Below are 26,781 nucleotides of genomic sequence, written 5' to 3' on the forward strand. Positions count from 1 at the left end.
CTTGTATCTACAACCAGTTCCCATAAAAAACTCCAAAGCTCTCCAAAACTGTAATTCCCTCTGCTGACCCTGCCCTCACCAAGACGAGTCAGGTAACCTCATAGAATTGCAGAACTGTAGAGTTGCAAGGGACCCAAAAGTTCACCTAGTCAACCCCCCTGAAAATCAGGACTTTAAACAGCCCTTTAGGCCTTTGGAGGTACCTAAATTTCCCTAGTAAGTACGCGGGATTACAGAGGATATACAAGGAGGTTTAGACAACAACAGGCACAGCAATGCAGTAAAACAGAAAACCAGGTTTATTTTTAGGAAACAAAAGAAGCACATGGCATTCAAATGAAAAAAGAAAGAAAGTTTTCAAGAATTTGGTGGAAAGGTGTCCTTTCTCTGACCCAGAGTGGTCTGAGAGGGCAAGACACTCAGGTACATAGTGACAAGATTATCGAGGCCATTTCCTAAAGCTTGCTGTCATTGTGGCAGTTAAGCAATGCACATAAACTGACTCCCAAATGGGGTTTGGGGGCGTCATGAAAATGGAAGCCAGCAAGCCAGGCTCATGTTTTCCCCCTGTGGGAGCTGTTGTCCTGGTTGGAGAAAGCTGATCAAAGCCATCACACATCCAATATAGACAGGCTCAACACTGTAGGGAGGGTGTCGATCCCTTTTTGAAGCACTGTGCTCCAGCTGTGGAGACTCAGCTTCTTGTCACACTAAGAGCCAGGGATTCCCAGAGCTTTTCCAAAAGAGTTTATCCTGCAGGAGACAGTCAAGGAGAAAACTCTCAGACAGCGCCTCAGTCCTGGCAGGAAATCCATCTGGGATCACAGGGAAGGAGATGGAAATAAATGGATCACCAGCTCTCTTGGGCATCTAGGTTGCTCATACACCTGGATCACCTTTATTTTTCTTTCTCCTCTTCCTTCTACAAAGTAGTCTTCAGAAACTCTACAAGCAAATGGTGTGGGAAGCCAAAGTCCATCTGGAGAATTAAGTGTCCCTGGATGGGGGGAAAAGTGCAGGATGAAGTGGGCAAACTGAATTGCAATGGAAAATGCACAGGGTGGTAGGACACACCTTTGCCTGCAGACAGGACAACAACTGATAGAGCAACAACAGACACATCCAGCCCAGTTTTCGGGCAGGGAATGCTGTGGAAGCTGTGGACATCAAAAGTGCAAGAGTGTCAAACTCAGTGTAGTGCAGAAGCACCAAAGAAACATTTCTAAACCAGTTGGCCAGGGCCAGCCACCCCATGAGGCAAGGTGAGGCAGCCACCTCAGGGGGGCAGGCTTTGGATGGCTGGGAGGGGCAACAGATCCAGTCTCCAAGAAGTGTGCTGCTTATAATCTGCTGTGCTGGCGGCATGGGTGTGGGGCAGCTGGGCACATGGCAATGGGTGTACAGCGGAGGAGGCAGGGGCAGCAATTTTTGTTCTGCCTCTAATGGCAAAACATCCAGGGCCAGCCCTAGGGTTGACACACACAGCCTGGGACTAATAATAATAATAATAAATCATTTATACCCCATCCATCTGGCTGGGTTTCCCCAGCCACTCTGGGCAACTCCCAGCAGAATATTAAACACACAAGAAAACATCAAACATTAAAAACTTCCCTAAACAGGGCTGTCTTCAGATGTCTTTTAAAAGTCAGATAGTTGTTTATTTCCTTGACATCTGATGGGAGGGTTTCCACAAGGCAGGTGCCACTACCGAGAAGGCCCTCTGCCTGGTTCCCTGTAACCCCACTTCTCACAGTGAGGGAACCGCCAGAAGGCCCTCGGAGCTGGACCTCAGTGTCCAGGCTGAACGATGGAGGTGGAGACACTCCTTCAGGTATACTGGGCCAAGGCACTTTTGACACACTTCGACTATGAATCTGGTACAGCCAGTGTGCTTGGTTCTGCACCCCGCTGTACTATTGGCTCAGGAATCTGTCTTCCAAATGAAATCAACCCTTTTATGGGTGCCCTGGGTTTTCCACTGCTTTGGAAGGGCCAAGCACAAAATATTTTTGCTGTTTGGTCACTGACATAGTGCTGGGTGATATATAAGCCCCAATACATCAAACTGTACTTGCCTTTTTGGTTACTATCTCAGGATCAATGATGTCGAAATGGTTGAGTCCTTTGCTGCTCAACAGGGAACTTATGTTCCTCTCAAATCCTGTGAAACCAAATTGAACCAGATTTGTCTGATGTCACAGTAATAACCGTGGTTTGCAGCAATGGGTAAGTAGTGGTGGTTGTTTTGGGCGGGGAAGTTTTCTGGGACTGATGCTAACATTTATTACATTGCACCTGCCTCCCATGAAGCCTGTGCAACATAATGAGGCAAAAAGTCGTGCTCTGCTGAGATGTATGGTACCGTATTTTTCGCTCTATAACACGCACCCGACCATAACACGCACGTAGTTTTTAGAGAAGGAAAATCTGTAGGCATGCCACCCGTAGGCATTCCCTCCATAACACGCACAGACATTTCCCCTTACTTTTTAGGAGGAAAAAAGTGAGTGTTATGGTGCAAAAAATACAGTAATTTAGGCCCCACCCTGTCTTTTTATTGTAATTTGTTATAAAATAAATTAATTTTAAGATTGTATTTTTAAATTGCTGCCCTAGGATCTCATGGTGAAAGGTGGGCAAGAAATGGAATTACCACCACCACCATTTAGTTTTACAGAAGCGGGGTCCTTCTTGGGGAAGGCTGTAGCTCAGAGGTAGAGCCTCTGCTTGGCATGCAGAAGGCTCCGGGTTCAGTCCCTGGCATCTCCTGGTAGGGCTGGGAAAGACTCTGTTCCTGAAACCATGGAGAGCTGCAGCAAGTCATTGTGGACAGTTCTGAGCTAGATGGGCCAGTTGATCTGACACTGTATAAGGAAGCTTCATCTGTTTTCGGGGTCATAACTGAGTGGAAGGCAGGGGCAGGGATCTACTATGAAACTAAGTAAACTTAATCTTCAGGGGGCCCCCCAGAAGTGACTTTAGACCACATTGATATATATATATATATATATATATATATATATATATATATATATATATATATATATATATATCTAGAAGACACAATTTGAGTCACATGACTCAAATGGATTATTTTTGTTGTTGTATGTATTTCAACAATCCCAAAGTTTGAGAGTCAGTAGCACAGATGTTGAAGAGGTTGTGGTAAACAACCCTACCAAAGAAGAGAACAATAGTTTCCTAGACCTCACTGCTGGTAACAGGTCAAGCTTCAGGGACCCACAAATGTAGATCTGTCACTGGGGGAAGGGCACATACCAGTACTTTGTGTGCACAAGGTTCTAGATTCAGTCCCTGACATCGCCAGATAGGCCATGAGAAGAGCCTGCCCCTCTTTCCCAGGGAAAACCTGCTCTTTAGTGTTAAATCAGAGCAAACATCCATCTGGAGAAAACCCAAATTACCATTTGCTTTGATTGAACACTAAAGAGCAGTTTCCCCCAGGGGAAAGCAACAAGACAAGAGGAAGTGTGGGGAAGCAATCTGTGTTCACGCAGGAGATCTCAGAAACCCAGCAACAGGGGTATGTTGTTGGCTCAAAGGCCTGCAACGTGGGTTTTTAAAAAAGAGCCCTGGGAAGTTATTTCTGAGCCAAGCTCCACTGAAGTGAATTCCCTCACCAACACACTTGTTTTGCCTTGCTGCCACTCAGGACTCAGAGCTACTACACTGACACTTAGCAAATAAACTCACTTGATACCACTTCTGGGATCCCGGCAACTGAGACGATTTTCTCCAAAATGTGCTTTATAGTTTCATCATTCTGAAATTCAAACGTTGCAAGCAAAGTCATTAATTGCAGAAGTCTTTATTGTTATTACTAGTTCATTATTTCTACCCCTGCCGTTGATGTATGTGGCATTTTACAACATGCTGCCTGGGGCTGATGGAAGCTGTACCCCAAAATATTTTGGGCACAGATTGGGGAAGGGCAGATCAACAATTGATTGTAGATAGTGGACAGTGCAACCCTATGCTTTTTAAAATACAGGTATAAGCATATCCTTAATGAAGTTTTCTGTTAATTATACAAACAAAACATAATACAGTAACTGAAACAAAATATGATTTGTGCTTCTGCAAAAGGCTTTGTGCTGTGGGGGATGCAAAAATCTCCCAATGCTTCAATCCCTGGACAAATTTGGTGGTTAAAGCAGAAGATTGTTTTATGGTGCCAAGCTGGGCTTATCTTGAGTGAACCCCTGTCCAATTTTCCCAGCAGCAGAAGGCAGAAGACTTGTGACACTTGGCATGTGCGTTGCTTTGAAATGCTGAAACCCTTCCCATATATTCTTTCAGCGATTCTCACAACAACCCTGCCAGGTTGGACAGTGCTCTTTCGGTATTTATCTTAGTACTGATGCTACTGCAACATCTTTGGTTGATAGATTCACTGGTACATCCAGAGAATATTTGACAGGATATTCGTGGAGCAAAAATTAGCTTTGTGGGAGGGGGGAGATTAATTTCAGCTCAACACTTTAAGCTCAGAAGCATGAATGCTGGGTACTCACCACAGCTATATCCGCGGCACGTTTAAGCTTTTTGATCTCTATCCTGTAGGGAAATAAGAAGCCAAGTGTGTAAAGCAAGTGTGAGCAGGCACCTTTCCCAGTCCCTTTTGCGTACCCAGGCACTCTAGTGGCAAAGCCACACCCATTCATTTAAAGCACATGACTTTCCCAAAGAATCTAGAGAACTACAGTAGCCCTGGACCCACAGTTCCCAGTACCCTTAACAAACCACAGTTCACAGGATTGAGGGGGGGGGGAGTCACATGCTTTAAATGTGCATTGGGTATACTTTAAATGCATGGTGTGGATCTCCCTTAGATGCTTCCAGGTGGCTTGTTTATTCAGCTTTCTTTTTTGTGGGGAGGTTATGCACCCTTGTGCCAAGCAATTGTTATTCCAGGCTTCTCAGGGCATGTCCCTGGCACTTCTCTCATCACAATAGGTCTGCTTTTCAGGGTGCCAAAACCAACTTTAATTGTGGCACCTGAGGTTGCCAGTATGTGATTGAATCCCACCTCAAAACAGTGACCACCTGGAAGCCCCCATCCTCTCTCTGCACAATGGAAGGGCAATACGTACATGGCCTCGGAGTGATGCAGGTATAGGTTTTTTTGCATATACGAAGCTTGGACTGTGACGGTGACTTCCTGCAGGGAGGGAAAGGCAGAACGGAAAGGTTTGTGAGTGCATTTAAAAAAACATAGAAGGCATTAGAAATCATGACTTTATTAGTTACTTTGGTTACATTAAAGAAATTGCTTTATAAGAGGACAGAGAAATGATGGTAAATTTATTAATAGCTGCTCTTATGTTTATTAATAAGAACTGTGTGTGGGACAGGAAATAAATCACGTCTCTTGATGAATGGATGATTACAGATTTACAGGAGATATTTAAAAACTGACCTATTAAGTTAGAACACGTCAGACAATCCAACAGCTGATTTATTGAAGAATTTAGGGTTTTTAATTACATGCTGGAGTAATAAAAGTTGAAAGCAGCTGAGAAATCAATGAGAATTCACAGGGACACCTTTCCCATTGTCCCTTTCCCAGGTGAGATGTTCTCTTTATGGCCGAGCTCCTGAGCTGACTGATCCAGCAGTGCTCTCTTCCTGATTCTCTGAGCCCACCTGCATCCTAACAGAATTGTAAGGCCATAGCTCCATGCAAGAGCATCTGCTTTGCACCCAGAAAGTCCCGGGTTCAATTTACAGCACCTCCAAGTAAGACTGAAGGAGATTTTTCCAGAAACCCCAAAGAGCCCCAGCTAACCAGTGTGGACAATACTGAGCTGGATAGACCAAGGCTTTGGCTCTGGATAAGGCAGTTTCCTATATTCCATGAGGCCCGCTTTGTTCCACATCACATGCGCTTGCAAATGGTGGCTAATTTGTGACCAGTGGGCCTTTGGTTCCTGTCTCCAAAATGCAAACTGCAAATTCATTTACCTTTTCGAAATACAAAGCTACAGAGGGGGGACCTTCGCCTTGCAGAGGAACACTGAGTTCCACAGCCACAGATGACTTCACAATGATTCCTTCGGGCTGGAGGATAATCTGAGGAGGGTCAAGGCTCCACACCTTAGCCAGGGAGTCGTTGTAGGAGGCACCCCGAAAAATCTGGGGGGCATAAAGACAGACATAGTGTGGCTGCTGATGCCAAGCAACAGAGCTTGATTTGAAGAAGAAGAAGAAGAAGAAGAAGAAGAAGAAGAAGAAGAAGAAGAAGAAGAAGAAGAATCAGACTTGAAAATAGTTCAGGCAATATCCAGGCAATACCATGTGCTACCTACTCGTCAAATGATAGGTTGGGATTTGGTCAAAAGTTACCTTTTGCACAATCTCCTGTTGAGTTTTCAGCTCTTCAATTTCAAACATTTCCTTTTAAAAAAGACACAAAAGATGAAGAAGTAAAATGTACTTGTATTTCCTAGCATCACAGAACTGTAGGGTTGGGAAGGGTGCAAAGGGCAATCTAGTTCAAGCCCTGCAATGTGGGAATCACAGCAGTTCTGATGTACTAAGTTCTACTTCTATGCATGGAATCATCATCATCACCACCACCACCAGGGTAGGTTACGGCAATGTATAAATATACAAGATTAAAATCAGTGAAAACAATATGCAATCACGAATTGGGTGGGTGTACACACACGTGCATATGGAAAACTCAAGTGAAGAGGTGAATCTTCCATCATATAACAAAAACAATGAATGTATCCAATGCACATCCCTAAAAAAGGGAAATTCACAGCTTATGTGTCCCAAGCACAAGAAGAAATTGTATGTTGTCTTACACACGTGGAATATATAGAAGGTTGGGTGGGAAAAGCAATGAGTTGAATGAACTTTTGTTTGTTTCCTTTGCCCTCCTTAAAAGGGAGCCCCTTTTGAGCACTTGATTTGAGCCGGCAAAGGGGACTAAATCAGCAACTTGGGTGATTAGAGGCTGCAACTGACCCCAAGCACCACCACCTGACCAAGAGGGGAACTACAGGGTGGTCATCCACACTAGCAAGCGAGACCCTGATAGGCCAGAGTGGGTGAGGTGAGGTGCTGTGCCCTGAATCCCAACCCCCGCCCCCCTATAAGAAGCTCCTTGGCCCAACCAACTGGGTGAAACTGGTGCTTGCTAGCAGGAGATAACTACGCATTGCCATTCAAACCCCACAAGTGAAGCCAAGTCAAATGGCCACCTGAAAAAATTACCTTTAATTTTTCCCCTGTGAGTGTTAACTCCAGGCGCTTATCTAGAAAAGTTGCCAAGGCCACAGAATTGAGGACTTGGTCTGAAAACCAGAAATAGACCATTTTGGAATCAGTCAGCAGAGACGGTGTGAAGGCAGAGTCATGGAAGATGCCTGAATGGTTCTGGTACACGACGAGGCCCTTTCAAGAGAAGAAAATGTGAGTGGGCTTTATAAACTGCAGATGTTCCTTGTGGATTCATTCTGGATCCTCCACACATCATTTTGCTGTATTCAGTCTTCTGCGATACTTCCCCAGTGTAACAGCACCGTTGACATCTGGAGGGGTGACCCCAGTGCTATAGAGCAACAAAACGGAACACACACACACAACCCACAACATTTGCAGTACGAAAAGTTTTGTGATTTCAGCAGAAAGTGATGGGACAGGCACTGAATTGGTATTCACCCAAAAAACATTTGTAAGTGTGAAAGGGTTATTGAAATGTGGGAGTCACACATAAACACCTCAATGTCTAGAGGGACCAACAATCTCCTTGTAGGAAAATGCATCCAACACATTTGCTTGTGTTTAAAAAATTTTAAACAAGACACTTCAATACCACGCAAGAACAAAAATATAAAGAAAAACAGCAGAAGTAAACGCAAACTGAAATTAAGCATACACAAAGTACAAACCCTCCCTTTCATCACAGCCTGTGGGCAATCTCGGCAACTACTGTTCCCTCTTCACCTGGTATTTAATTTAGAAAAATCACATAGCATGATCGCTAATCACCTCATTAACATCCCATGTAGTTAGAGGCCCCAGGGATGCTGCCTCATGCAAGTGATGAAGTAGCAGACAATAGTCCGGAAAAGCTTGCGTCATAATAAGTATGTTTGTTTTAAAGAAACTTTGCTGTTGTTGTCATATTGGTTGGTGACAGGACCAGTCCAATATATTTTGACACCTGAGGCAAACCACAAAATGGTCCGTCCCCCCCCCCCCCCCGGCCAGGGAAGAAGGGGTGAGTGGAGTTGAGTATCAACACCAGGAACAAGAGGGAAAGAAATATCCAGATCAGGATCTGCTGCCCCTATGGACCCTGCCACCCGAGACAGTTGCCTCACCTGGTCTCATGGGTGGGCCAGCCCTGGTTGGTAGAAACACCAAGACTTCTGCTGAATGGGGCATTGTGCGGAGAAGGACACTGGGAGAATGACGAGTTCAGAATCATAGGACGGAATCATCCACCTTCCACAGGAATTGCATGGGATTTTTGTGACTGGGAAGAAGGCTAGAGGCATATTAGACCATAGGTGGGAATCGCAGTCCTAGAGGACAAATGTGGCCCTCTAGGCTTCTCTATCTAGCCTGGTGGGGGCCTACTAAGCCACACCCTCACTGGCTCTCTTCCAGGACTTCTGCCTCATCAGGATTGCCTTTCCACTGCAATCCTCCCTCTTGCTTGCCTCAATGAGGGCAGAGAGGTGTATAAACCTCTGGTGTCCATTGCTCCACCCACTTTTACCTCTGGCCCTGCTCATCTTAGTCCTCAATTGTGTTTTATATTAAAATGAGCAGTTAAGTTCCATTAGTAGCAACACCTGTCCTTAACTGGAAGCCTAAGGACACCTCTAGTCAACACTCACACTCTACATTTAAAGCACATGGCTTTTCCCCTCCCCTCCCCAAGCATTATGGGAACTGTCATTTTATCCCTCAGAACTACACTTCTCAGCACCCTTAACTACTGTTCTCAGGATTCTTGAGGGAAGCCATTGTGTGGAGGTGACCTGGCTCTCACCTGCAGCAACTATAAAGAGGCAGGGTTTGCGTCATCAACAATTGCCCTTTCCTTCACACAGGGAAGTTTATTTTGTGGGAATTGTCTTACCTTGTGGTGCGATTCTATGTAATTTGCTTTGATTGCCGGAGATGCGGTCACAGAAATATCTATTCCGATATCCCCATCTTTAAGGAAGTTGGCTACCAGAAAATTAAAGAGTGAGCTTTTAGAATATGTTGAGGAGCCTACTAAGCTAGAGCCATGGCCCTTCTAGTCCAGCATCCTATTCTTACGGTGGCCAACCCAATGCCTGTTGGAAACCCACAAGCAGATCCCAAGCACAAGAGCCCTCTCCGCTCCTCCTGTGGTTTCCAGCAACTGAAATTTGAAAGCTGTGGAGGCAGAGCACAGCCATCTTAACTAGTAGCCATTGATAGACTCTTCCTCCATGAATTTGTCTAATCCTCTTTTAAAGTCATCCAGGTTGGTTGCCATCACTGCCTCCTGAAGGAGCAAATTCCACAGTTTAACTATGCTGAGCTGCATGAAGAAGTCTTCCTTTTATCTGTCCTGAATCAGCTTCATTTGATGTCCCCAAGTTCCAGAGTTATGAGAAAGGGAGAAAAACTTTCCCCTAGCCACTTTCCCCATGCCATACATAATTTCATAAACTTCATAAGAGCCAGTGTGGTGTAGTGGTTAAGAGTGGTAGACTCCTGATCTGGTGAACTGGGTTTGTGTCTCCGCTCCTCCACATGCAGCTGCTGGGTGACCTTGGGCTCGTCACACTTCTTTGAAGTCTCTCAGCCCCACTCACCTCACAGAGTGTTTGTTGTGGGGGAGGAAGGGAAAGGAGAATGTTAGCCGCTTTGAGACTCCTTCGGGTAGTGATAAAGTGGGATATCAAATCCAAACTCCTCCTCCTCTTCTTCTTCTATCATGTTGCCTCTTCTCTAAACTAAGAAGTCCCAAATGCTGCAACATTCCTTCATAGGGAAGTTTAGGTCATTTTGACCTAAATGTCATATTTTTGGCCATGTTTTGGAGCCAGGGGATTGTTTTTGGTGGGGGCATTTCCTTGTGTTCAAGCAAAGCATGACCCAAATGCATCTTACCCCCTGCAGGATACTCCCACAAGTCTTTTAGAATATATTACTCCATCCCTTTCATGGCCAGTGGGCCTTAAAATTAGGCTTCCAGGGAGATGCGGCGGGCTGCAGGCTCTGTCCCAGCCTACCCTGCTACTTTACTTTTTTCTAGTTTCTAACTAAGGACATTTGAAATCCAGTTGGGTGCAGATGCAAAGTGTGTGGACTGAAGTGTAGCCCTGAAGACTATAGAAGCAGACTATACATACCATGTGAGACTGTTATATAAATGGAGGAGTAAGAGCTTTTAATAATAATTTTTAGAAATGGAACAGCAACAAAAGTGAACAGAGATTTACCTGATGTCTCATGCACATAATCTGCCAGTAGCTGAGAAATATAGTTAATTTCTTTACACACCTGTAAAAGAGGGGAAAGAGATGTTCAAACACATGTTTGGGGAAAGGCTGTAGCTCATTATTGGAGCAACAAGCAGATCCCAGGTACAGTCTCTGGCATCTCTTGCTAGGACTGGGAGAGACCCCTACCTGAAATCCTGGAGAGCTGCTGCCAGTCAGTGTAAGTAGTACTAAGCTAGATACTAAGTTAGATGGTCTAGCATAAGGCAGTTTCCTAGATGACTCACAGATGTGTGAAGCAGCACCATTGAATAGTATTGTGTGAATTGAGACAGAGGAGGAATTAAATTCAGTTCACATCTAAACACAAATTTATGAATTCACGCTTTCCAAAACAACATGCAAAATGAAACACAAACAGCCTCCAAAATTCACACTTCTCGAGATTTTGCAATGCAGTTCTCCAATCAATGTGTACAAAAAAATGCAATGCTAGGGTAAAATGCATATTTTTGTGAAAATCACCTGGAAATATGTCCATAGTTTAAAAGGAGGCTGAGGCAGAGACTGCAGTCTGCAAGGAAACGGCACTTCTTTTATTGTTTCCCAAGGACTTGAAAGCTAAACCCCAAGTCACTTTTTAAAAGGAAAGCCAGATAAATGATGGTTTCATTAAGATCATGTAAATTAGGTCTTTCCATATCTTCATTTGCCATAGTGCAGCCTGATTAATCAATTGCCCAGCATGCATGACATTTAGCATACATCAGCCCTGTGTCAATTACCCTTCCATGTCTCTTACCTGGTTTTTGAGAACGAGCTTCAAAGTAAACGAGATGAAGTTTGTAAAAAGCTGTTTTAGCCATCCTGGGCTGCATGGAGAAAGACTGGATGTGAGCTCAAGAAGTTCATTATTACAACACATTTGGATTTGGATTTTTTGTCCTACTCTATCTAATGGGCTCTAAGTGAGCTACAACATAAAGAGAAAATCTAAACATAAAATCCAAATACAAAGATGATCAAAATGCTAACAATCAAGAGCACCTTTCACCTTAAAGCTTCCAAAGCCTAATTCACCCTGGAGATTAGAAGTCAGGGCAAGCAAGTAAGCCTTGCAGAGCACTGCCTGCTCTACCATTAGGCAAAGTGAGGCACCTGCCTCAGGTGACAGAAGCTGTGGGGCTGGGGTGGCAGACTCTTGACTGTTCCTCATAAGCCACCTCCCAACCATTCCGCTGCCCATCAGTCACAACCTGGCCTGTCCCACTTAACTAGCCTGCTGCCTCAGGTGTGGTGGTGTATGCAGCCCCATCAGTAGTGTTGAGGTCAGATTCAGCTGTCAGTCTAGTGGATTTCTGGGTGTGGGTTTGGGAGGGGCTGCCATCTTGTACTTTGCTCTGGGCAGAAAAATGTATTGGGCTGTCCTTCTTAATAAGGTTTATCTTAAAAGATGCTCAAGGCCAGACTTGAGGCACTGTTAAACACCAAAAAAAATTAGAATGTCTCTCTGTTTTTGTTTTCAAGCAGCAAATGTGGAACCCTCAATTCTGAGGCAGAATTTCAGTCAGGACCAGCCTGTAAGTGTGAAACCTCCCCTTCCCATGCAACAGGATCATGAAGAAAATGCCCTTCTTGTGGGATGTGGCATCACTGTAGCAGTCAAATACAACATTTCCTGTTTGTCCAGAGTGGACACACAGGGGGATGTTACTCCAGCTAGGAGGACTTCCTGTCACACCTGTCTGGAGCATCTCCCCACCCCTACCCCACGTGTGACCAGGTAGATGGTCGTGACCCTGTGAGACCCTGTAAAAGGACCAGTCACACAGCCATCTTCCTCTTTTGTTGCTCTCTTCTGATACTGATGCTATTTTGCTCTGTGCTGGCTCTCAGCCAGCAGCACATGGGCTCATTCTCATATGGGATGAACTCAAACTCTCTTCTGTAACTTCAAGCTAAAGTCTGCCTTCAGGGAACCACTGTGAACTGAATGTAAGTAAACTTCTTATCATTACTTTTAAGAAAGGAGAGTTGTGTCCTTATTCTTTTTAAGCGGAACAAATGAGATTTACCAGGAATAAACCCAGTCTGGACAAGCCAGACTGGATTGCTTAAGTAAAGAGATTCAAATGAATCCACCAACTAGCTTCCTGCAATATACTGGGGAACGTACTCTGCTACTGACTCACTAGCGTGAGTGAGAAAGGATAATATTTAATCAATATATCCTCTCCTACTGTCCACAACATTCCCACACCTCTGCACAGGTTATTAATTGAAACTAACTGCCAATGATGTGCTTAATCTTATGGGAAGTTTGGCTTTTAGGCTTCTGATTTCATGGGTCAGCAAAATGGGAGGTTGATAGTGGCAAAGCAGCTACAGAAGACTACACAAGGAAAGACTGTAGCTTGGTGATAGAGCACACCAGAAGGTCCCAGATTCAATCCCCAGGGTAGGGCTGGGAGAGAACTTGAAACCCTTGAGAGCTGCTGGTCAATGTGGACAGCACTGAGCTTGATGGGCCAATGCTCTGGCTCAGTATAAGACAGTTTCTTATGTTTCTAGCCTGATGAATATGGGAGTCCTTCAAGTGAAAGTCAGGCACTACTAAAACCTGGTGTGGATTTCAAATAATGAAGCATACTCTTTGTCTCCTTGTAGATGCAGGGTCAGCTTGTGGAAAGTCAGGTAACAGTCCGAGGTGTCCACTATCACACGCCCGTCATCCGACACTGTCCAATAGAGAAGCAAATGCCTCAAGTTATTAGGAACCAGGAGTCAGTTGGGTACTCCCTTCCAATAGTTTCCCCCCGTTTTCCAGGAAGGGGGTTGTAAACCAGAGATAATAAACCAGACTTTACATCACAGGAGAAACTGGCTTTCCTTAACCCCTCCCTCTGAATCTCATCTCAAGGAGACACCCACCTGCTGCCTCTTGCATATATTAAGCCCTCATTCTAACCAGTCTCAATAGCCAAGAATATTCCGCTACTTACACAATTTAACGTTTATCTGCAGATCAATGGATGACTCAATTTCGAAGTCAATAGAATGGATGAGCTTCACCCTGTGACAATATTTTTAACAATGATAATCACCAAACAACATCATCTGTTGCAGAGATGCTCTCAGATAGAATGTCAGTGTGATATTTTGCGAACATGTGGAACACAGGTAGAATTAACCAGGAAGGATGGTGTTTTTGGAACAGAGCACATGCGCTACTGCACACATTAGGCTCTGTGCCAGCCAACGTCGTGCTGTTTGGATGTGATGCAGTCGGGGGTTGTGTGGTAAATGCAAAGCTGATGTTTCCATTTTCACACCCTCATCATCTCCCCCCACAAAAGGACCAAACTGGCAGATGTGGACTTCTCTGGAAATACTCACAGCCAGCCACCCACATAGCCATAGCTGAGGGTTCCTTGGAAGGAAGCAGAAACATTCTGAATTCCGATGTTGATGGCGTCGTCCTCCTTGAGGTCAACTGTGGTGTTTTCTATTGTCAGTTCTCCAATATGGATGCTTCAGAAGGGAAGCAAAGAATGGCTGGCTTAGTACAATTGAAGCAGGCTGGGCTCTTTCGCTGGAAGAGGTACATAGACAACCCCAGGTCCCCTTGGGATGCACTCACTGACCACACCCAAGCCCTCCCATTGCTAGTATAATCCTGCATGGTAGCTTTAGCTGTGGGTCACACACAACACATCATATACGGAAATAACACAGTCATGGTCTAGAGTCCTGCACATCTTATCATAGCCTTTGGCACCAGCCTTCCCTAAGCTTCCAGATGTTTTGGACTGCAGCTCCCATCAGCCCCAGCTAGCAAAGAAGTGCTTCTGCTTCTTGTCACATTCCTCCAAGTGTTTGCCTCCTGCATTTGGTGAGCTTCCTCTTCCCTAGAGGCAACCCCCCCCCCCATGTCACTCTTCCAGGACAGGCTGCTCTGCTCAATCCAGAAATTAATAATCAAATAAGTCAAAATGTGGATAGGTGGGGCTGAAGCTATTGCACCTTTTCTTCCCGCAAAGCAACCAGCTCACACTTGGCACATTTCTTTTCTCTCTCCATTTTTTTTTAAAAAAACATATGTGTTGCATTGAATTTCAGTAAACATATATTAAGGGCAAATAAAATGTGGAGTACCATCATTCAACCACATAATAGACATATTTTCAGTATGCAGTACCAAAATAGATTAAGAGACAAAATCTCTCCATAAGAGTAGTTGTCTTGCAGGTGGTTTAATTGGGAATGCAGATTTATTGGCATAGGAAATGAACAGAAAGCAGGCAGTACCAAAGGGTTTTTGTTTTGTTGTAGCTTGATCTCTTACCACTATGCCATGCTGTGTTAAACATTTGGTTAAAGCTACCTCCCAAATCATAGCAAGCCAATTTGTAAAGGCAGACCTGAACAGTTTTCCATCTGACAGCAATTCCCATCCTTCAGCAGCTAGTAAAATGCTACCAGGTATTTGTGCATGAAGGAGATTGGGGACCCACTTCTTTCTCTTTTTTTACTATCCATTTCTATGAGGTGCTGCTGCTGTTGTGATCCAAACCATGGGCTCAAACCTAGTAGCTGAAGACCAATGAGGAGCAGATGAGATAGGCCTCTGCTTGAGGAACTGGAGGGCTGCTGCCAGTTGGAATATACAGCACCGTTATCTGGCAAATAGTCTGACCTGGGATATGGTGCAGCAACTTTTTAAGAGCCCTATTTTAAGGCAAGGTGAAGGCTGGCAGAGAAATTGGACCTACTTCATATTTAAAGGCAAATCTACCAAATGTGAACTTTCTGAAACAAGATGCAAACTAAAACCAGACCCATCCTTCAGAATTTGCAGTTTTACGAATTTTGCAATACAGTTCTCCAAACAAATAGTGAGAGCAAAAATGCAAACACAAACTTACATAATTAGCACGTTAGTGAAAATAACGTACAAAAAATGCATTTTAATATAAAAGTGCATGACCAAATGCGTAAGAGCTGATTTCTGATTTTAACATTTTAAATGGTGTTCATGATATTATTTTACATATACAGTGGTACCTCAGGTTGCATACGCTTCAGGTTACATATGCTTCAGGTTACAGACTCCACTAACCAAGAAATATTACCTTGGGTTAAGAACTTTGCTTCAGGATGAAAACAGAAATCGTGCTGTGGCGGCACAGCAGCAGCGGGAGGCCCCATTAGCTAAAGTGGTGCTTCAGGTTAAGAACAGTTTCAGGTTAAGAACGGACCTCCAGAACAAATTAAGTGCTTAACCTGAGGTACCACTGTAATTGTTATAAACAGCTCTGTCCCCACCCCCAAAATAGTGGTATTCTGTCTTGGTCACACCACACCTGGAGTACTGCGTCCAGTTCTGGACACCACAATTTAAGAAGGATATTAGAAGCTGGAACATGTGCAGAGGAGGTGACCAAGATGATCATGGGTCTGGAAACTTAGCCTCATGAGGAATGGTTGAGGGAGCTGGGCATGTTTAGCCGGGGAAAGAAGAGACTCAGAGGAGATATGATAGCCATTTTCAAATATCTTAAGAGCTGTCACGTGGAATATGGAACAAGCTTGTTTTCTCCTGTTCTGGAGGGCAGGACACAAACCAATGGATTCAAGTCACAAAAAAAGTGATACTGACTAAACATCAGGAAGAACTTTTTGACAGTAAGAGCTGTTCGACAGTGGAACAGACTCCCATGAGAGGTGGTAGACTCACCTTCCTTGTATGTTTCTAAGCAGAGGCTGGATAGCCATCTGTATTGTATGATCTAGTTAAGATCCCTGCATTGCAAGGGGTTGGACTAGATGACCCCAGGGTCCCTTCCAACTCTACAATTCTATGATTCTATTATTTAAATCATTTTTATAAATAAATTATATTTGGGGGGAAATATTTGCAAAATATATATGCTAGGCAAAAGTGTGTATAAAATGTTTAAGAGAATCACACTAAAATGTTGGCAAATAATCATAAGGACTTTAAAAAAAAAGGCATAGAGATGCAGCTATGTGGAGAACCAAACTTGAGACTAGGAAAATGAGAAACTCAGCAAAACAGAGCTAAACAGGTTTGCGATGGGAGAGGTATAAACAAGGGAGCTTAAGCAGAGCCACACTTACTTTTTCAATCCATAGGCAATCTTCCCAAGAAACCGCACAGACTTCTCTCCCTTGATGTCTGGGTAGTCTGCATGCTGGAAGGCTGTCTGTATGACATGAGCAGTTTTCTCATTGACTGCCAAGAGAGAATGCGATCACAGCTGTGAGGGACAACGGCGCTAACAGTAGAACTGAATTCACCCCACAATTCAGCGCCAGCATGCCAGACCTAATACGGTGCCTCCAGAGATGGCTGGGGCCAGTGAGAGTCATCGGTCAAAACATCTGGAGGGCCCCAGATTGGGGACAGCAAGAGCAAAGGTAACTGATATTATAAACACACACGGGGAGAGAGTGAGAGAGCTGTAATGACTTACGCACTAGTACGGCTGGCTTGGTCATTCGGAAGACAACACTCGTATCGCTGTAAGATGATGGCTCAGCACTGCAAGGCAATGCGCTGCTGAGCAGACTCACTAACATAATCAGGATCCTTGCCATCCTTTTCTGATACTTGCCAAAGGCAGAATGCCCTCGAGTTGCAAATCCCAGGAGCGACCGCCTTCCACTGTCCCCACCAGAAAGGTAGCTGCCTCCCTTGTACTCCCCATGGCTCTCTACTCCTCCTCAGGCAGGACATGACCCACTTCCTTGCTCCAGACCAGCCTCTTTGTTTTCCTCACGTTCTTGCAGTCCACTTAACCCCTGCAGAACCATGACTTTGCCTGTCCAGAGACATCTGGAGCTGAATATGAATTAACTAAAATCTGTGCACATCCAACACACATTGAGAGCATGTGACTTTCCCCAAAGAATCCTGGGAAGGTAGTTTGTTAAGGGTGCTAGGAATGATAGCTCTGTAGGAGGGAGCTACAGCTCCCAGGGTTCTTTCTACTTAAGTATTGTACTTAAAAGGCGCGATGTGGATCTTCTCCATGTCTCTACAGCAGGCTCCAGATGTTTCGGATGTCAACTTCCCTCAGCCCAACATGCTGGCTGCTGCTGATGGGAGTTATAGTCCCAAACATCTGGAGGGCATCATGTTGGGGCAGCTAAACACTCTGTTCTCTCAGTGGCCAACCCTAAAACAGACACAAAGGTTGTCAATTTCCTTCTTTAATTGTGGCTTGTGTAACATCCGTTTGTGCATGTTATGCTATGGTTTATTTATTTACTGCTTTCTGGTCCAAAGGCCCACAAAGTCATGGACAACATATTAAAACAAAAGTAAAATACAACAAAAGTTTAACGTATAGAATAAATGAATCAAAATAACAGACAATGACAAAATCAGCAGATACCCAGCAATCATATTTCGTGAGCTGCAACTATGCTTTCATCATGGACACAGCTCTCCAGAAATTCACATCCCACTTCAAAGTCAGGTGAATTGACTTTCCCACTCATAAAAAAGGTAAAGGACCCCTGACAGTTAAGTCCAGTCATGAACGACTCTGGGGTTGTGGCGCTCATCTCGCTTTACAGGTCGAGGGAGATGGCGTTTGTCCGCAGACAGTTTTTCCGGGTCATGTGGCTAGCATGACTAAGCCACTTCGGGTGCAACTGAACACCAAAACCAGAGCAGCGCACGGAAACACTGTTTACCTTCCCACCAGAGTGGTACCTATTTATCTACTTGCACTTTTTTGGTGTGCTTTTGAACTGATAGGTTGGCAGGAGCTGGAACTGAGCAATGGGAGCTCACCCCGTCACGGGGATTCAAACCACTGACCTTCTGATCGGCAAGCCCAAAAGGCTCAGTGGTTTAGACCACAGCGCCACCCGCATCCCTTTCCCACTCATACCCTAAAGCAAACCCATCCACAGCCAGTCCTCATCGCATCCTGCAGGAGGACCCCAAAGGGTTAATCCTTTGGTGGTAGAAGTCAGGGGCTGATAGGACAGTGTGCCAGGAAACCAGGAGAGTGACCCAGGAGAGGGGAACAGTGATTTATGGGCTGTCACACCACCTGCAAGGCAGCAGCTAGGGGAGGAGGGAGAGTCAGGGCTGCCCGGCCAGCATTGAGGGGACTTGCCTGCCCTGGTCTGATCCAGCAGCCAGGCTCTTCTATCTGTAAAAATGTTTGCTGTAGTTATTTGAGAACCAAAAACCTAGAGCAGAGGTCAGCTAAGCGGCCCTAGTTATGGTTCCACCGTGGATATTGTGTGTCATGTGGGGATGTGGAACAGGGCCTTCTCTGTGGCAGCACCCCAGTTGTGGGATTCCCTCGACTACAACACTAATGGTTACATTACTAATGGGCTTCCCTCAAAGGGTGAAGACTCACCTGTTTCTCAAGTGTTGGAGGCAAAACCTAGTTCAGTTTCACCCTTCTTTACATCCTTATAGGGATTGTTATTGTTTTCTTGCTATTTTTAATTGCATTTTATGTATTTTGTTGGTGGTGTTTTATTGTTTTATGCAAACTGTTTTGGGGTCACTTCTGATGGAAAGCAGCACACTAAATAAATGACACACCATGTGGATTGTCTAGCATTTCTTTCTTGGAAAAAATCCAATTGGGAACTTCCAGGAATTTCAGCAACGTGATTTGAAAAAAACACTTTCAGTTCCAGCAGAAAAAGGCCTGCACAAGAATAGCCTTATCTCTCTTCCTGCCATCAATGGCTTCTTGACTGCTAAATTGACTGAGAGTTTCAGATTGTCCCTGCTTGGTGTTTATAAATCTGCCACTATCTTCCTGCAAAGCCTTTCCATTGTCCGTGGAGTCCAGGGTGTACGAGCTCTCCATGCAGATCCAGCTCCAATTGTTGCTGTGTTCTGCTAAGATATCCTGAGCCAAAAGAGGTGAATGACTCCTGGCAACCTTTTACTGGAGAAACTGGCTCCCTCAGGCTTAGCAAAGGGTGGAGGAAAAGATGCCCAGAGCCTGGACTGAAATGGTAATATAACCTGGCCCTGAATGAAATTGAAGTACAGTAGAGTGAAACCTCAGGTTACGTACCGTCCTCCTTACCAATGCTTCGGGTTACGAGCTCCGCTAACCCGGAAGTAGATGCTCCTGGTTGCGAACTTTGCCCCAGGATGCGAGCGGAAGTCACACGGTGGCAGCGGGAGACCCCATTAGCGAAAGAGTACCTCATGTTAAGAACGGTTTTGGGTTAAGAACGGACCTCCAGAATGAATTAACTTCATAACCTGAGGTACCACTGTATTTAACTGAATGATATCTCACTGTAGATATGCAGGTCTTTCCTGGGACAGAGTTTGGGGACTGATGCACTAATCCATGCTAACAAGCTAACCCTTGGGTCCAAGTCAAAGAAAAGTTAGGGCTCATCCACACTTCTTCTGCTTGTTCTGTGCTTTCTAGCTTTCTCATTTGTCCCGTCACTTCCCCTCAGGAAACCTGAAATTTACCGCTGAATCAGAACAAAGTCCATCGAGTTTTTGCAGACTGATATTTATTCTGATTCAGCGGTAAACAGTAAGTTTGCCTGGGGAAAGCGACAGGACAGAAGAGAAACCTCTCTGACGTATGCCGAGAAAGCATGGGACAAGGGCAATGAAACACAGACCAAATGGAAGTGTGGATGAGCCATCAGAGACACAACTAAAGGCACCTCGGACTCAATATTGACTTTTTGCAGTTAGAAAAGTTACAGGAATATCACCAAAAAGTGTGTAATGAGTGAACGATTACTGAGAAGTCTCATAATCCCATCCCAATGCAAATTGGCATAAATTTGGGATGAGCACTCATTGCTGGACAAACACTTTGCAAACAAATCTAAATGAATGCTCCATAAAGAGGAGGTTTAATCTAAACACCACATAAGCTTTGGGCAATGAAATCAGGATGAGTGCTTAGTAAACAGACCATATAGAGGAAGCCAAAGGCTGTTTTCCTATGCTCATTTCTTTGGTTATGATAAACTTCCAAGTAAACATGCATAGGATTTTGCTACAGGTTCTGTAGAAGATGGTTGTAAGATGGTCACAGCAACTGACTTCTCCCACTGATGAATCTTCACCGTGAGTAACTTTAGCTGGATTCCAGCCACTGGCTAGAAACTTTACAGCTTTAAAAATAGCAATAATGCTTTCCAGCATTATCCTTTTTGTTTTGCTTCTGGAAGCAGACATCCTGAGTTGAAAGAGTGAATGGCCTCAGATACCCTTTTCAAGGGTTACTGCCGGACATTCACATCACTAAAGTAGGGACCTGATCTTTCACTGAATTTGGAGGTTTGAAGAACAGAGTTTACACATGGTTCTTATAATCCCAGGGCAGTTTATTCAATGCAGCAAATTCTGTTACGGGTTACACTTATTTCACACACACACACACACACACACACACACACACACAGACTATGTATATGTATAGGTACAGAAGAAAGGGCTGGAGGGTAAGATTTCTCGTATTGTACACCCACATAGCCAAACATTTGGAGGTCCACTGATTTCAGTGGGAGACAAGCTACCCAACAATTGTGTGGGGTGAGTAACCACATCACGGGTTTTTTTAATATAAATTAATATACTAGGTGCATCGGGAGGGTGACTGATTTTCATCAGGACCACAAGGAGAAGCTTCAGCCTGCCTTCTGCAGCTGTGTGCAGTAGTACAGTGGCAAATTCTTAAGTGCAAGGTCGCTTCATGATCGTCACAACCGCACCCCCTTCTAAGTTTATGAAACCCACTAAGATTACTGTATGATCTTATAATTAAACATACTAATAACTGGGGATGCATTGCAACAATCAGTGCAGTTCCCCATGTGTTCCCTTTCAGCCAACACATACTATTTTGCTGTGTACATACATGGGTAAATGATCTAGAGTGCGCCAATATTTCCTTTCAGAGTGACTTAAGTTGTGCTTTCCTTGTTGCACACCGTTCTCTTGAAATGAAAGCCTCTTGTGTTTCTAGCGTTACCAAAAGCTTAGCTTTGGAGCATACAGAGCAAATCCTCCTCCATGTTTTCCCCACACATCTTTTCCAGAGTGACCCTAGGAGCCCAACATCAGCGGCTGACTCTTTGATTGGCTTTAAGGGTAAGAAAGCATCTCAGTGCCTTCATGCTGACTGGGTGGCACTAGGACCCTGGTGCAAAAACAGTAGCAGGTTTTCAACTCCCTGTGACCCCAGACCACTATGCCTCTGCCCCTGCAACAATGATTCTTAGGAGAGGGGGAAATATCCCATTGGCTTAAATATCTCCTTTCAAAACCGATGGGATTTCATATGGGGATAAGGGTGATGCTTTGGTTTGCTTTCTGGTGCAAGTTCACCTTATTTGCACTTCCAAAAAACCTTACACAAACCAAAGCACAGCTATCATTCAGAATCTGCTTTTCTCCAAATTTTGCAATGCAGCTGTATAACCAAAACATGCATTCAAAAAATACATATAGTAGGGGAAAGTTTAGACAAAGGTGCCTATATTATTGAAAATGCCATACAAAGGTGCATCATCTCAGAGAAAACTCCTCACAAGAATATTTATACTGGGAATGCTGACAAATGTTAATGAGTATTGACTTTAGATGGCTTGTGCCCTTTGGTACAAGTTGTAACAGGTACAACTTGTTCCCCTATGTCAGGATGACTCGACACGGGTCACACAGACCTCCTTGTAGGTCCCCAACTGGGAGTTATCAATCCCTGGGTTTGTTTTTCTGCTCAAAGGCCAGCCATGCAGTTCCCCTCAATGACAATAAAAGCTTCTCCCTGTCCATTAATCTAAATCGCTGGAAGTTAGGCCAATAAGTCATTGTTGCTGAGCATCTGTTTCCTGAGATAGATTTTTAATTTATTTCCAGGTACTGCAGAATAAGCTCTATTGTATTTTGCAGTGGTACAAGAGGGAACACACAAATCAGGGCCAGCCCTGAAACATTTTGCCATACCAAATGACCCCAAAAGGTGCAGGCCAGGATCCCCGACCACATCTCAAAGGATGCTGAGAAAGCCTTCCTCATGCATATCACAATCCACTGCATTGTGGAAGGGATTTGGGGTACATATGTTGAATGGTTTCTTTAAATGTAAAGGTTCATCATTGTTCCACTCCATGTGTATGTCTTTAAGGGGCCAGAGCAAGGGCCAGAGCAAGATAACGAGACCCAGCTTTACAGCTGTGTAACATAGCAGGTGCTGCTGAGTTGTATTTGATTAAGGTGTGTCAGCATCTGGGTAGAGTATATAAGGAGCAGCACCTAGCTCTCCCATTACCCTGGGGGATGGGTTGGTGGTTGGGTCATGTTTGTTTGTTAATATATTTAGTGTAAATGGAGTTTTTGTTTTTCTTATTAAAACCTTTAAGTACTTTTTGAGTCCTTTCTTTTTAATGCATGATCTCCCCAGCAAGCTCTCTGCAGCGTTACTATACTGCAATAAGCCAACATCTTTGGTTATGGGCCCAGCTGCTGAGTGGATGACTGCATATTTTTGGACTCTGAGAAAGGTTTGAAAACTCCTTCTCCTGTTAGCATAGTTTTTGTGGGTCTGGAAGAGTTCCAGAATGGTTGACCGGGTTCCTGAAACTGAGAAGGCTCTGGTCTTCCCACAGCTAACAGATGAGAACTATAGTTTATGGTCTTTTCGGGTGGAGGCGCTTTTGACCTCTAGAGAAGTATGGACCTATGTAACTGATGACCCTCCTGACCCTGTAACTAATGCTTGGTCGAAAGGAGATGCAAAAGCCAGGGCGATAATTAATTTGGCAGTCAGCGACCAGCAAGTAGTCTATATAAGAAATAAGAAAACTGCCAAAGAAATGTGGGACAGTCTTGCAGCAGTGCATGTTAGAAAAGAGTCAGCGTCTGCATTGACGTTTTTCAAGCAGTTGTACCAGACGAAGTTGCAGCCTGGTGGAGATTTGGCAGCACACTTGAGACGTCTGGAGGCAATACGCGGCGAGTTAATTCGAAGGGACATGGAGATACCTGATATTCAGTATGTTTTTATCATCCTTTGTTCCCTTAATGAGGACTTTGATGGTATAGCTAGCCAGATATCTGCTGTTCCACCAGCACAATTAACTGTGGAAGGGGTAACGGCAAGATTAATGGGCGAGTTGGATAGAAGGGAGGCTTGTGCCATAAGCACTCCTGTTTCCAGAAAGAATGAGGAACGCCATATGCAAACCTGTGGAGATACAACTGCATTTAAAGCTGCAAAGCGTTGTTGGTTCTGCAATAAGCAAGGACATTTTGCAAGGGACTGCAGAGCCAAAAGAAAGCAAAGTACTCCCAAGCCTGTTTCTGTTCGTCAAAACGAGCCGCGAGCTTTTCACGCTCGGACTAAAGATCGTAAAAGAATTAAAGATGCCAAGTGGAAGTCTTTTGTTGTTGACTCAGGAGCATCGCAAAATATCTGCAATGATCGAAGCTTGTTTATTTCTTTCGAAGAGGAAATTGGTAATGTACATTTAGCCAATTCACAAGTCTTGCAGTCGCTTGGCAGGGGTACCGTTAAACTTGACTCTTTAAACATTACAATAGCGAACTGCATTTACTGCCCGTCAGTGGACAATTTATTGTCAGTAAGGTGCTTTGCCCGCCAAGGCATAACTGTGCGTTTCTTAAAGTCAATGTGTGAGTTTTTCGAGGGGAGCAAACGTCTATTGTATGCCCGGGAATCTGATGGTTTATATAGACTGTATTTTCGCACCTACTCCCAATCGCCTATAAATTGCAGAGCAGCACAGTTAAGCCAGGGGTTGAGGAATGTAAGGCCACATTCCGGGTGTGTCCATCAGGCGCACAGACTTTTAGGACACCTGAATTTTGCTGATGTAATTAAGACAAAGAGTATTGTCAATGGCCTCAACTTAAAACCATGTAAATTCTTTATGCAATGTCTATCCTGTTGCAAGAATAAGATTAAGGTTGCACACAAGGGTAGGTGCTCAGATAGGAATGTAACTGAGCCATTTGAGCGTGTACATTGTGATTTAGTTGGGCCACTCCCACCCTCATTAGGAGGTTCAAAGTACTGGCTTACTCTGATAGACCAGTATAGTAGATATTGTTGGACTTATGCAATAGCTGAGAAGTCCCAAGCATTTGAGAAGTACAAGGTTTTTTGCAACTGGGTAAAAACACACTTTAACAAACCTATTGAGAATCTGTTTTCTGACCGGGGCGGGGAATCTGTCTCTGAGGATTTTGAGAAATTCCTGGAAGCGCAGGGGACTACTCATGAGTTATCTTGCCCCCGAAGTCCTTGGCAAAATGGGCTTGTTGAAGTTGTGCAGCGTGACCTGCAGGCAGGGGTTAAAACTTATCTGCACGATGCTAATCTGCCCAAAGACTTTTGGGCTGAAGCACTCAATGCCTTTTGTTATGTTAGAAATCGCCATTATCATTCTGGTTTAGATGTCACCCCCTATGAGAAGTTGTTTAAAAAACGCCCTAATCTGAAATACCTACGTATTTGGGGTTCAGATGTAATTATGCATTATCCCGCTAAGCAGAAATTGGGTGAACGTAGTGTTCAGGGAAAATTAATGGGCTACCAGCAGGGGGCGTACAGAATTTACATGCCAGCAACTGGCAAGTTTCATATTACCAGAAGCATGATACAAACTGTAAATTGGAATGGGGTTGCTGTTTTCCAAGATACTGATGGTATAAATGATACTGAGGAAGAAGAGGAAGCAGCAGCAGCAGCAGGAGGAGGAAATGGTGATTCTGAATTAATAGAAAAAGACAAAAAGCCTGTTGAATCTGATAATTTGTTTGATGATTTAAAGTCACAGGCACCCGAGGGGAGGTTAGATTCTCTTGAGTTTTCTGACCGTGAGCTTAGCCTACAGGCACCTCTTCAAACTGACAGTGATAATTTACAACCTGAAACTAGTAGTTCACTGAGTCCCATTAAGTCTGAGGAGTCTGACTCTCCTTCCGGACTGAGACGTTCAGATAGAAAGAGGCAGAAGCCACAACGTTTCGCAGATGAACATTTTAATACTGTGTATGCCAATAAGGTGGTTTTTGAGCCAAAAAGCTACAGTGATGTTCAGAATTTACCTATGCACCAAGCTGTAAATTGGTATAAAGCTATGAACTCCGAGATAGCTTCTTTAAAAGAGCATAACACTTGGTCTCTTGTACCACAAACCCCAGATATGAGACTTATTGATTCAAAATGGGTTTATAGAGTTAAAATGAATGACAAAAATGAAGTTGTAAGGTACAAGGCAAGATTAGTTGCTAAGGGTTTTCAACAAATTCCAGGCGAAGATTATGATTTGTGCTATTCACCAAGTGTAAAATATGAAACAGTTAAGCTTTTGTTAAAAGATGCATCACAACGTGGACATTCTGTTTATCACCTAGATATAAAAACTGCATATTTGTTTGCAGATTTAAAAGAACAAATTTTTATGCGTGTCCCTGAAGGCATAGACGCTGCTGAAGGTTTGGTATGCAAATTAAATAAATCCCTTTATGGTCTGCACCAAAGTGGAAGGAATTGGCACCAAACTTTAGCAAAAGAATTGCTAGATATTGGTTTTTCACAAGGAAAGGCAGACAATTGTGTGTTTATAAAGGAAAGGGCAAACTCTGTAACAAAAATATGTGTGTATGTAGATGACGTATTAATTTCTACAAAAACTAAACAGGAATATGAACAGGTAGTTTCACAGTTACAGAAGAAGTTTGATGTGGTGGAATTAGGCATAGCTAAAAATTACTTATCCATGCAAATTGAGAAAGGTGAAAATGGATCTTTTCTGGTTCATCAAACTGCAAAAATTGATGATCTAGTTGAAATGCTACGTTTAGAAAATGCAAATGGGAAGGAAACACCTATGGTGTGTGGTTTCACCTTTACAGGTGAAGATAAGCCATTTCCTAACAAAACTTTGTATCGTTCTGCTATAGGCAAGCTAAATTTCATTCAAAGAATCTCAAGACCAGATATAACTTATGCTTTTCACTTTCTAGCAAAATTTGTGGAAAAGCCCACTACACAATGTTTCTCTGCTCTTAAGAGAGTGGTAATGTACCTTAAACATACCAAACATTATAGGTTGCAGTTTACAACATGTATTGACAAAGGTTTTGAAATTTTCTGTGATGCATCTCATGCAGTAGAACAAAATAATTGCAGGGGTGTGTCTGGTATGGTGTTTTGTTATAACGGTTGTCCATTTGAATGGAAGTCCCAGACACAAACCATTATTTGTCTCTCTACAACAGAGAGTGAATTATGTG

General features: G+C 43.9%; 1 protein-coding gene across 1 annotated transcript; it reads right to left on the reverse strand.

Moving 5' to 3' along the window:
- Positions 1 to 276: 276 nt before the first annotated feature.
- On the reverse strand, positions 277 to 17,208 carry CETP (cholesteryl ester transfer protein). Its single transcript, XM_083511495.1, has 16 exons — positions 16,964 to 17,208; positions 16,608 to 16,722; positions 13,863 to 13,997; positions 13,469 to 13,539; positions 13,117 to 13,204; positions 11,269 to 11,338; positions 10,467 to 10,527; positions 9,128 to 9,219; positions 7,249 to 7,428; positions 6,370 to 6,420; positions 5,989 to 6,159; positions 5,118 to 5,185; positions 4,539 to 4,581; positions 3,718 to 3,787; positions 2,079 to 2,164; positions 277 to 997 (listed from the first exon to the last, which is right to left on the reverse strand). Exons 1-16 carry the CDS (start codon positions 17,085 to 17,087, stop codon positions 923 to 925), a joined length of 1,500 nt encoding a protein of 499 aa, XP_083367621.1. The 5' UTR covers positions 17,088 to 17,208; the 3' UTR covers positions 277 to 922.
- Between the last annotated feature and the right edge of the window lie 9,573 nt (positions 17,209 to 26,781).

Source organism: Podarcis liolepis (assembly GCF_965112155.1).
Source record: "Podarcis liolepis genome assembly, chromosome: 7".
Classification (NCBI taxonomy): Eukaryota; Metazoa; Chordata; class Lepidosauria; order Squamata; family Lacertidae; genus Podarcis; species Podarcis liolepis.

Coding starts and splice junctions, on each gene's coding strand:
- CETP (XM_083511495.1), bottom strand. CDS start 17,087: ATGGCAAGGATCCTGATTATGTTAGTGAGTCTGCTCAGCAGCGCATTG. Junction 6,160..6,369: donor AACAGGAGATTGTGCAAAAG/GTAACTTTTGAC, acceptor TATGCCCCCCAG/ATTTTTCGGGGTGCCTCCTA. Junction 4,582..5,117: donor CTGCATCACTCCGAGGCCAT/GTACGTATTGCC, acceptor ATTTCCCTACAG/GATAGAGATCAAAAAGCTTA.